The sequence below is a fragment of the Elgaria multicarinata genome, chromosome 4 (assembly GCF_023053635.1).
Source record: "Elgaria multicarinata webbii isolate HBS135686 ecotype San Diego chromosome 4, rElgMul1.1.pri, whole genome shotgun sequence".
Taxonomy (NCBI): Eukaryota; Metazoa; Chordata; class Lepidosauria; order Squamata; family Anguidae; genus Elgaria; species Elgaria multicarinata.
In genome coordinates this window covers 59,435,288-59,447,941 of record NC_086174.1, presented here as the reverse complement: position 1 = coordinate 59,447,941, position 12,654 = coordinate 59,435,288, and the positions used below count along the sequence as shown (strand labels likewise).

Below are 12,654 nucleotides of genomic sequence, written 5' to 3'. Positions count from 1 at the left end.
TCTGTAAATTAGGGCTGGGGAATATATGGCCTTCCAATGTTGGACTACTGTTCTCACCATCTCTGGCCGTTGGCCATACTGTCTGGGGCTGATAGGAGCCAGAGTCCAAAAACATCTGCAGAGCCACAAGTTTTTCAATATTGCTGTAAATCATTTATTTTGACTTGCCATCACCATACTGTTCCAGGCTGCCTTAACAACCAAAAAGGAGTGTGATTGTCTTTTTCAGTTTTCCTCTTCTAGGATTTCTATACATGATCCAAGATACTTTTATTTGTTTTGTTTCTTTATTTAGCTTGAGATGTATAATTTTATTTCACAACCTTGACCCATAGTAGTCCATGAAGCATCTTACAAATCACTTCCCCCTCCCACCAGGTTAAAGAAGCATAATTATTACCCTTGCATTTTCCACTGTCTATGATGCATTGTTTCACTTTTGCTTGCTATTGATAAAAATGAATTGAAACAAGACCAACAGTGTCTAGAAGTGAACCTTTCTCAAAGTTGTTGCTTATATTAATTTCAGCTCTACAATAATTTTTGTGAACTGCCCAGAGAGCTCCGGCTATTGGGTGGTATAGAAATGTAATAAATAAATAAATAAATATATTTATTTATTTTTATTTATCATACTTATACCCCGCTCCTCAGCCAAAAAAGGCTCTCGGAGCGGCTTACACTTAGCAAAAAAGACAGTCCCTGCCCTCAGGCTTACAGTCTAATAAAGACATGACACACAAGGAAAAGGAGTCAAGGAGGGAGGGAGGAGAGAGAAAGAGAGAGAGAGAGAGTCCGACAGGAGCAGCCCCCGATGTTACTTCTGCCTGCTCCTGTCCCCTGGGTCCTTCTTCTTCCCCACAGGGCCAAGATGGCAGTTTGCCCTGTGGGGGTGGGGGAAGAGTCCAACAGGAGCAGGCCCCGATGTTACTTCTGCCTGCTCTTGTCCCCTCGGTCCTTCTTCAAATTGTTCTCCTTTTATTCAAGCAGATACCTGTGAGGACTTGCGATGGAGGTTATGTTCATGTTATTCACTTGGAATCCACAGCCTAACTGGTAACAGGATCAGAGCACTGAGGTCAGGAGGAATCAAACAGTGGTATAGCTAGGGCTGGACCTCTGAGCTCAGTGGGCCCCGAACTGACACCCAGAGAGTGGCAGGTAATTAGAGCATCAAATACAAACTTCATTTTGTTCCCATAGTTGTGATAGCACTATTATTTAAGTGAGTTTAAAATGCAAAACTGCACCTGATCAGAGTTGTGGATTTTTTTAAAATCAGGGTTGGCAAATAGTTGTAGTTGTACCATATAAAAATATAGAAACAGCTGTAAATCATGGAACGGTGAACAGGGAGGGAAAAGAAATGTTACTTGTGTACTTCACAACTGAATTAATGTACATTAAAAGGAGCCCATAAGACTATTCAGTCCAGGGTCTAAAATTATCTGGCTGCACGTCTGGGAACAACCCATCAGCCAAGTGGAGGCCAAAGGCAAGCAGCCAAAACAGGCAAAGGCCAGGTTCCAGACACAGTAGATAAAAAGCAGATGTGCACAAGCATGCACAAGGTTCCAAAGACAGAATGCAGAAAACAGTGGTGAACAGGTCTTCAATCTGGCAGGCCCATCTCCCTAGTAAAGTGATGCATGTTGGGGCAAAACATCCCAACTTAAGGAATCACCTCATGGGATCTGAATTACCGGTTTCCAACCAAGAAAGAGATCTTGGGGTTGTATTGGACAGGTCGATGAAAATGTCAACACACTGTGTGGCAGCTGTAAAGAAGGCAAAAACTCTATGGGCCTTGCTAGACCCAGCCGGATAAGCCGGCAGGGAGGCGGGGCGACGGCGCGCTAACTTTAGCGCGCACCGCACCGCCTCCTAGACGGCCAACGCGCAGGGACTACGGAAGCCCTGCAGCGTCGGCCATTTTTTTTGGTTAAAGGGGCCACATGCGCCCCGAAGCCGAAGGCAAGGTTTTTTAAGAATTAAGCCCCCTCTGCTCCTGATCTCCCCCCCCTGCCATCCCAGATGCCTCCCTGGTCACTCTTTCCCCGCTCGCCCTCTCTCTCCCCGATGCCTGCATCGCCCGTCCTCCCTCTCCCTGATGCCCGCGTCGCCCATCCTCCCTCTCCCTGATCCCCGTGTCGCCCGTCCTCCCTCTCCCCGATGCCACCCCGGTGCCCGGCCTTCTCCCCCCCTCTCCTGCTGGGTCCAGCTTTCCCCCCCGCCGGGATCCCCCCCCCCAGCCTGATGGGCACAGCGCGCTGTGCCCAGTCCGTGGCCTTTCCCAGCTACTCGCGAGTGAGTAGCCGCAAAAAGCCACGGACCTTGCTAGACGTTCCTCAGCCCCGGCCTCAGGCCGGGGCTGCGGAAAAGGCGCGCCATAAGCGACTTCGCTTATGGCGCGTTAGGGGAGGCTTCAGCGCGGCCTGGGCCTGGATTCCCCTGTGCGTCATGTGGACGCACAGCAGGGAAACCGGGCCTCAAAGCGCGCTAAGGCCTCGTCTAGCAAGGCCCTATGTTAGGCATTATAAGAAAAGGAATTGAGAATAAAATTGCCAGTATCATACTGTCTTTATCCAAATCTATGGTGTGACCATACTTAGAATACTGTGTACAGTTCTGGTCACTGCACGTAAAAAAAGATATTGTAGAGCTGAAAAAGGGGCAACTAAAATGATCAAGGGACTGGAGCATCTCCCCAATAAGGGAAGGTTACAACAGCTGGGATTGTTTACCTTGGAAAAAGGGGAGATGTGATAGAGATGTACAAACTTATGCATGGTGTGGAGAACGTGGATAGGGAGACATTTTTCTCCCTTCCTCTTAATACTAGAACTCGGGGTCATTCCATGAAGCTGATTGGTGGGAGATTCAGCACAGATAAAAAGAAGTACTTTTTTTTTCCTCCAGTGCAGAGTTGAACCATGGAATTCGCTACCACTGGATGTAGTGATGGCCATCAATTTGGATGGCTTTAAAAGGGTTAGACAAATTCCTAGATTATAAGGCTATCAGTGGCTACTAGTCCTGATGACTATATGCTACCTCCAGTATCAGAGGCATTATTTATTTATTTATTTATTTATTTATTACATTTTTATACCGCCCAATAGCTGAAGCTCTCTGGGCGGTTCACAAAAATTAAAACCTTGAGCATAAAAACAACCAACAATTTAAAAACACGAATACAAAATACAATATAATACCTATGTATACCAGTTACTGGGGAACATGAACAGGATGGTGATGTTGCACTCATGTCCTGCCTGTGGGTTTCATATGGGCAGCTGGTTGGCCACTGTGTGAACGGAATGCTGGACTAGATGGGCCCTTGGTCTGATCCAGTATATCTCTTCTTATGTTCTTACCAACACACTCAAATTAAAGCCCCTGGGGCTGAGGATTTATAGGGCCAGGTAGCTGCATTAGTTGCCTGGTTCTCCTTACCAGGTATTGAGTCAACTGGTGGGACTTGTAATGCTGTCTAGGTGGCATCTCTGGATAGCACACTTCAGGCTGTAACTTCTTTCAGCACACTTATTGCCTTAAGGGCACAGGAGAGAAGGCACTAGATCTTGGTTGCTGGGTGTCCCGCCTTGAGACTCTTAGAATGTTATACTAGTTGAGAAAACTAACTTTTGTCCCATAAAGCTTAATCTCAGTAGACATAGGCATGTCAATACATATGTGTGTGTGTGTGCATATGTGCATGCAAGCATGTAAAATTTGGTTTGTGCATCAAGTTGAAACAAAAATTTTTAAATGAAATATAACCTTTCTCCTTCCTCACATGTATTCTCTTATTATTATTCCTGTTGTGGACTTGAGAACATTATGCCAAATATAACTCGCCTCCTTTCTGATTATTCCTTTATCATCATCAAAGCTTTATTACTTCAGTTTTATGGCTGCTTTTCCTCTTCATCTTGAAGTACAGTGTGTGTTTCCATTTTCTAATTCTTTCCTGAACTCATCTACCATCACCGGCCATTTAATTTCCCAATGATATATTGGCAAAAACTTTTCTCATTATTGTGAGATTTTACATACCGTATTTTCCGGCGTATAAGATGACCCCCAACTTTTGAGAAGATTTTCCTGGGTTAAAAAGTTATCTTATACTGGGTGTATAAGACGACTCCCAACTTTTGATAAGATTTTCCTGGGTTAAAAAGTAGTCTTATACGCCAGAAAATACAGTAAGTTCCTCTAGCCCCCTTTACAACTCTAAAACTCTAGTCTTCTTTTTTTGCAGGGAATAAAAGGCAGGAGTGAAGCGTGCTTGGCCGGCACTTGCAGAAGCTCTTGCAAGTACCAGCACCAGCGTGTGCACAGTACTTACCATATAAGTCCCCCCAGGGGAATTCCCTTGTTACTTCTGATCTGTGATCAGAATTACTCGCCCTCAAGGATGGGGAGAGGCATGCAGGGAAACCCTCTTGTTATCTCTGATCACAGGTTGGAGATAGGGAGGGGCAGGGAGAGGAATCCCCTTCTTAAGTCCTTGGGAAGCCTCCTGGCCAGGGGGTGGGACTTAGGGAAGGGAACGGGCTTGGGGAGAAGAGTGGGTGATGCCTGAACAGGGAGCCCAAGCTTCTGCAGGCTTGAGGCAGAACCATTGTGGGGTTTATCACATTTTAAATTGAAAAGAGAGGCAGTGTGGTGCAGTGGCTAAAGTGCTGGACTGGGAGTCGGGAGATCTGGGTTCTAGTCCCCATTCGGCCATGGAAACCCACTGGGTGACTTTGGGCCAGTCACAGACTCTCAGCCCAAACTACTTCACAGGGTTGTTGTTGTGAAGATAAAATGAAGGGTAGGAGGAGGATTATGTACGCCGCCTTGGGTTCCTTGGAGGAAAAAGGAGGGATATAAATCCAATAATAAATAAAAAGAATAGGGGCTAGATTTTGATTATCCCAACTGCAAGAACAAGGGGCTCTACTCTTCTAGAGGGATCTAACCATGTCTGTTCCAGCAAAACAACACAGAGTCTTGTTAGTAAAGACTAACAAATGTACAATGATATAAGCTTTTGTGGATGAGAGTCCCCTGCATCAAATGCGTGAAGTTGCAGGTATATACACACATAGTTGAGGGGAGGATTAAAATGCAGTGCGATTAGTTGTCAGTTGTGTTATTAACAGTGACCATTCACAAAGCAGTGATTATGGTAACACAAAAATCCTGGCAGTGGTAGGTTAATTAACACAAGTTGTGTGATTAAGAACCTGTAATCCTGATTCAAACTATATGTGATAGAGCTGAATCTCTTGACAAATTGTAACTCAGCAGTTTCACATTGCACTCTTCCTTTGATGTTCCTTTGATTTGATGTTGTGTAAACTATATGTTACACTCATATGTGTGTGTAACCAAACTCTAATGTTTTCTTGGGCTTTGGTCACCTCAGTGCCTTCCACCCACAGTGGACCAGCCGCATCCCAACCCTGCCCTGCTTTTTTTGCTCCAAATGGTTGCCCAGGTTTCTCCTCCCCCTTGTCCCCCCAAGGCTTCCAAATATGTGCTTAATCCCAAACACATTTAGACCTCTGTGGAGAGAAAAACAGCTTGGGGACAATTTGGAGTGAAGAAGCAGGAAAAGAGGCAGGAAAAGAGTTAAATATCCCCCCTCCCCTGTTTTTTTGCTCTGAAAGGAACAGTAAGGTTGAGGGAGGGCTTAAATCAAGGATTTTGTAGCTTTACTATGGCCTTAGCTAGACCTAAGGATTATCCCAGGCAAATGGAGGGGTCGTCCCTGCCTGCTCCTGGGATCCCCTGTGTGTCATTTGGATGCACAGGGATGATCCCGGGATATAGGCCTGGTCTAGTTATGGCCTATATTTTTCCCTATGTATAATTTATAGTCTCAGCACAGATTTGTTCATTGTTGGCATGTATATCACTAATAGCATGTAAAAATGGGTCAATGAATTGTCATTTAAATGATATAAGCTAGAAGGGATTTGTTATTGTCCTGTTAGGTAAAGCCAAAAAACAAATTGTTGCTTTGAAATGTAAGAAAATTATAGTTATATTATGTTAGTTACTTTTGTGCCACTTGTAGCAAAAATAACTTCAAATAAAAAGTTAGATTTTATGTGAAGAGCAGAATTGTGTAATAAATTATTAGAAAATATTTATTCTGAGCTGTAATCCCAAGACAACACAAATTGTTACAGTACAAGTATTTATTTATTTATTTATTGCATTTATATACCGCCCCATAGCCGAAGCTCTCTGGGCGGTTTACAAAAGTAGAAATTAATGCAGCAGCAACTATACTAGTAGTAGTAATAGTAAAGACCATCATGCTGATCTTAAAACGTGTAGGCTAGCTACAACGTAAAAATGCATTTTAAAGAAGAGAGAGAGAATGTTTGAATGTCAATGGGCATCATTGCAACTAATATTTTCTTTTTCATTAGGGAAAGTATCCACCTGTTACTGGAAATTTGTATGTATGTTGCTGAATTTGTACTTGAAGCTGCCTTTTGGCTTTTGCCAACAATGCCACCAGTAGAGCACAAAGATTTCTTGCTTGCCATAGTAAATAATGATTCCAGTAAATAGATCTTCTGACTGTATCTAGTCATCAATTAAAAAATAGCCATCTCATTTGCTAAAAACAAAAGGAATTGTTTTACCTGTGATGCTCAAATTAAAAGGTGTTGTTGTTTTGCTGGAAAGGCACTTTCTATTATTATTATTATTATTATTATTATTATTATTATTATTATTATTATTAATTTATTTATTTATTTATATAGCACCATCAATGTACATGGTGCTGTACAGATAACACAGTAAATAGCAAGACCCTGCCGCATAGGCTTACAATCTAATAAGTTGTAGTAAACAATAAAGAGGGAAGGAGAATGCAAACAGGCAGAGGGAAGTGTAAACAGGCACCGGGTAGGGTGAAGCTAACAGTATAGAGTCAGAACAAACTCAATATTTGAAGGCTATAGGGAAAAGAAAAGTTTTTAGCTGAGTTTTAAAAGCAGTGATTGAGTTTGTAGTTCTCAAGTGTTCTGGAAGAGCGTTCCAGGCGTAAGGGGCAGCAGAAGAAAAAGGACGAAGCCGAGTAAGGGAAGTGGAGGTCCTTGGGCAGGCGAGAAGCATGGCATCAGAGGAGCGGAGAGCACGAGCGGGGCGATAGTGTGAGATGAGAGAGGAGAGATAGGCAGGAGCTAGACCGTGAAGAGCTTTGAAGGTCAGCAGGAGAAGTTTATATTGGATTCTGGAGTGAATTGGAAGCCAATGAAGAGATTTCAGAAGTGGGGTGACATGGTCAGAGTGGCGGGCCAAGAAGATGATCTTAGCGGCAGAGTGGTGGACAGAGACCAGCGGACTGATGTGAGATGAAGGAAGGCCAGAGAGAAGAAGGTTGCAGTAGTCCAACCGAGAGATAACCAGTGCGTGAACGAGAGTCTTTGCAGAAGAGACAGACAAAAATGGTCGAATCCTGGCAATATTATACAGGAAGAAACGACAGGATTTGCTACTGCCTCTCTTAACCAAGGGCAATTATCCACTAACCTTTCTCCTGGGTGCAATTCCAGATGGATTCTAGGCTTATTCTATCTCCCCAATTTAATATACCAGAATACTTTGAGAGTTCCAACCCAACTCTTAATACAAGGGACGTTTTATACACATATATACACACTCTTATCAGACTTCTTTTTGTACTCACAATCATGTTCTGTAATCAAGAGTTTCCTTCATGTTATTAAATAATTACGCTGCTATTAAATCTGCCTTTTTAAATAGGATTTATTCTTGTGTAACTCTGCACAAGTATCTCTGCCTCCTAACTATGATACTTTTCAAGCTGCTTTCACCATGTTCATCGAATACTAATGCTATAGACTTCATTGAAACAACTCTAGAGATGTTCTTAGCCTCTTTGGCTAAAAACAACAACACAGAATCAGGAGTTGGGGAGAGGCCCAAATGTATTGTGCTATAAACTGTTTTTCTTGGTGTTGTTGTTGAAAGGATATTTTCTTATAGTGAATCTTGCAATCTAAAGTTTTATTAATGTGCTACATTGGTTTGGGAAGAGGGGGTGGAATACCTTCCTTGGTGTGTATACTTAGTCCTCTTAGAGTATGTGTGTACCATTACTCAGATGGTTAGCATTCTCAGCATTAAGAAAAATGGTTATTTGTTTAGTGGGCACATAAAGCATTGATTCCATACATCCCGTTATTATGAAGTAATAATGGCAACATGTTCATTTTAGCAAGAAAAGGGTTTCTTGGTGTCCTTATGTTGCAGTAAATTACTACCAGAACAGGATGCACATGGCATAGTTTTGCCAGCTTTCCTATGAATGTCACATGGGTGGATTGGCCAGAGTTAATATGCCATCCCTATTACTGCTAGTGCACAGATCTCTGTTCATACAGAACCACCAGTACTAACGGCTCTTGCTATGGGCACTGTACCAAAATGTGTCACATTGCAATGGAAGAAAAAATATGCAGCATGCCATAAGATCAGATTTTAGGCAGATGCTTAATGTGACATAAGAATATGAAATGGAAAAAAGCATGAACAAAAATTGGGGAAAGGAGAAAGAATAGGATATGTCGTTTGGGCCAATTCAGTAGTGGATAATCTCTCAAGCTAAAATAGATGCATTTTTCTCAAAAGGTCTGTGATTGTTTTGCAGTATGGTATGGTACTGTTCTGCTCACATGAGACAATACACATCTTTGTGGGTGACAGTGAGGTTTGAGACATGGGAGAGAGTTGTATAGGAATGGGTCATATATGCTAAGACAGGAGAGATAATTGGGAATGATTCTTAGTGGGAGGCTAGGCTCAGACAGGCTAGGATGTGGCCTCCAGAGAAACAACCTTGCAAGCTATTTCCATTCAAATTGCACTGTATGGGTCATGAGGTAGTTGTCAGCGGATACAGGCAATGCTAGCTTAGTGCCTGTCAGTACAACGGTCGGTGAATATTTGTTGACTCTTTTTCCTGATGTTCCTTCTCTGCTTCCTTCCTTTCTTCTTTGCCTCTTATCTCAGCTTGTTTGTGATGCTATTGGCTCATTTGGTCTGCTGTCACAATAGACCTGAGTTACTCTTGCAAGCGAATCATCTGTTGTAAACCGCCCAGAGAGCTTTGGCTGTGGGGTGGTATATAAATGTAATAAAATAAATAAATAAATAAATAAATTTAGACTGATGCCACAGCTCCTGTATTTGTTGTTGCCATCAGCTACTCTGATGTCACAGAGCACCCTCCTTGCACGCTTTGGCCTAGATCAGCCTTCCCCATCCTAGCGCTCTCCAGATGTGTTGGACTATGGCTCCAATCATCCCCTCTGGAGGGCACCAGGATGGGGAAGGCTTGACTAGACAGTACACTGTGTAGGGATGATATGGAGGGTCTCTAGGAACAGATGATACTTGCTGTTTATACTGTATTATGGAGAAGGCAATTTTTATGGCAGTTAGTGCAAATGGAGAAAGAACGTTCTTAAATCGTGTACTCCTTGCCAAATTGTGGTAGCATGTTTTGGTTGGCATGTGCACCTTCTAGTGAGAGATCAGAAGAGCATCCTTGGAATTGAACTCCTGATGTGTGAGATCATTTTCCTAGTAAAGTGATACTTGAGGTATTGTGTGTCAGAGTATTTCTGCAGTGTAAACACCTTTGTCACTGTGTTTAACACTTGGCTTAAGAATGTACGTGGATGACATATGTAACAAATGCTTGTATCCAAACTTTATTTCCCCATGTTTGTAATTGGTATATAACAGATTTTGAGAACAATGTTATTTCAATATGCCCCCAAATGGATTAGGAGCTCATGAATATGTACATGGCATCTGTTCCAAAGAAAAAAATGTTGCTCAGGTATATCTAAGAGAACAAAGTCTGAGTTAATAGGTAAGGTTCAATAAAGCCTGTTGTTAGTAGGCCTAAAATATATATTAATGATTTGATTTGCATTCCATAGTGATTTCTTTCTCTATAAAAGTGTTTATTTCATATTTCAATGGTAGGAAAAATTGAGTCCATAGTATATATCATTTGTTAACTGGCTATATATTTCCTCACATATATTGTACTTGTCTGCTGGCTTGACAATAACATCCTTATTTATTTTACTCCAATGTGCATTCGTATTCTTTTCAGCTTTTTCTGTCTCCAAATCAAATATTCAGGTTGTGTTTTTTTGTGGGGGTGGGGGTTGGATGTGCAAGAGAAAAATAGAATGATTTGGTGCAGAATGAACTTTTAACTCCATCTACAGAATTCTAGACTGCTTTAAAAAAGTGCTTAGGTTTTGATACTCTTATGAAACCAAATTAATTCTTGTTTTGTAACAAGGCATTATTCTGCTTTCTGTATGTGGTCTGTTTGCTAAATTGACATATTTTTGTGGGGTTTCTTTTTACTCCATTTACTTCAGTTGAGTAATGTCTGACTTAGACTGATATAATTCATGTCGTAATAGGATCTGCAAAACAGTTATAGTTTAAGACAGTTTTGAATACTGCATTTTTACTTGGGTAAAGAACAATGCATAATGTAGCCCAGGACTTACTGATTGGAAAATAAAATGGTGCAAAGTAGTCTTCATTGGTTCTAATTACCATATCTTCCCTTTCTATCCCCTTCATCTTTTCTTTTCAGGGGATGAGCGGTCCCATGATTCCCCAGTACCAGCAGAAGCCCAGGCACAAGCTGGGATGGAAGCTGGTGGAAGAGGGAGCCGATGTTGCTGGACATGCTCTGTGACACAGCTTAAGAAATTTTTCTGGGGTGTAGTGGTGGTACTTGGCGTCTGCTCCTCTTGGTCAGGTTCAACCCAGCTAGCAAAACTGACCTTTAAGAAACTTGATGCACCCTTCACTTTGACATGGTTTGCAACAAACTGGAACTTTTTATTTTTTCCTTTGTATTACATTGGACATGTTTATAAGTCAGGTGAAAAACAGTCTCCACAGCAAAGATACAGGTAAGGGAGATTCACGATTTTAGTTGTGCTTCTCTTCATCAATGTTTTATTGAATTCTTCTTTATGTGCGTACAAAATATGACCATAAATTTAGGGTGACCATATGAAAAGGAGGACAGGGATCCTGTATCTTTAACAGTTGCATAGAAAAGGGAATTTCAGCAGGTGTCATTTGTATATATGGAGAACATGGTGAAATTCGCTCTTCATCACAACAGTTAAAGCTGCAGGAGCTATACTAGAGTGACCAGATTTAAAAGAGGGCAGGACACCTGCAGCTTTAACTGTTGTAACGAAGAGGAAATTTCACCAGGTTCTCCATATATACAAATGACACCTATGAAATTCCCTTTTAAAGATACAGGAGCCCTGTCCTCCTTTTCATATGGTCACCCTACATAAATTATTAGACAAAAACCAGGAGAGAATGGAGGGGTGTTAAGGAAAGACATAAAGGAGAGAAGGTCAGGTTCCCACAATATACTAACCCATCCAGTGCTGGTTGTTTTTGAACTGTGGGTTATTGTGTTGTCTGAACACATCACTTTTTCTGCAGAGTTGCTTGTTAGCCATGCAGTGTGGCTTGTTAAAGACTGAAAAATCCAACAAGTTATGGGTTCTCACAATGGCTTGTTTGAGAAAAATAAACCACACTACATGGCTAACAACCACTCTGTGGTTAGACAACACGATAACCCACCCTGCAGAAAACGCACTGCGTTCAGTCAATATAATAACCCATGTTGGATTAGGGAACTAGCAAATAGATAGAGGGAAATAGAATTACTGTAAATGATGAGGCTTCTCTAATGTAGTGCTGTTTAAAAGTACAGATAGCACAAATGTATGTATATTTCTCTTGGTACATTCAGATGGTATTCAGAATATTCATTGTAGTGTGGCAATATTTCTTCTTTTTGCGTACACCTGAAAGAAGATTCCAGTGTTATAAGGCATGGCTGATTTTGGCGGGGGCGGGTAGGGGGTATTTTAGTATTTTTCTTTTGTTACTTTCTTCTCAATTGAGCAATAAACTTTCTGGAATTTGATTTATATAGCATATGGTGCACTCTAGTTTTCTTTCCCATTAGTATCATCATATAATTTCTATTTTCAATGGCATGTTTAAAAATGTTTTGTGGAATTTTGCAACATTTTTTTTTTACATTTTGCACATTACTACAGAACATTTCAGTACAATCTATCTTCTTTACTGGAAAAGAAGCCCCCAAAGTAATGATATGCAACACTTGTGTTTAAAAAATGTTAAGCCCTAATTCAAGTATTGAGAAATGATTTAGATTCTTATCACTGCTAGAAACAGTCAATGCAGTTAAGCAATGGAAACATTTTGGAGGTCCTGGGTTATACACATTCAAGACTATAGCCCTAACAATTTTATTGTGAGATAAGCTGTATAGATTCAAGTATTATATTAAAGATGGCAATTAAATGGTCTTGCGTTCAAATAGTAGAGATACACTCAGAAATAAGTGGGCAACATGGCCTAGAAGCTTCATGATTTGCCCTTTGTTTCTCCAATGCAGTGAAGAAACAGGACTGCCATAAATGCCTCACAGATGCTTGGGTTGATTAGAAATTAGGGTGACCATATGAAAAGGAGGACAGGGCTCCTGTATCTTTAACAGTAATGTAGGAA

The 12,654-nt window shown here is 41.4% G+C and overlaps 1 protein-coding gene across 3 annotated transcripts in view; it reads left to right on the top strand.

Moving 5' to 3' along the window:
- The window catches only part of SLC35F3 (solute carrier family 35 member F3), a 146,972-nt gene that overhangs the window by 92,772 nt on the left and 41,546 nt on the right, over positions 1-12,654 (top strand). For all 3 annotated transcript variants that reach the window (XM_063124376.1, XM_063124377.1, XM_063124378.1), the window contains one exon: positions 10,670-10,994. In XM_063124376.1, the coding sequence (XP_062980446.1) occupies positions 10,670-10,994 (325 nt within the window). The remainder of the gene's footprint in view (positions 1-10,669; positions 10,995-12,654) is intronic.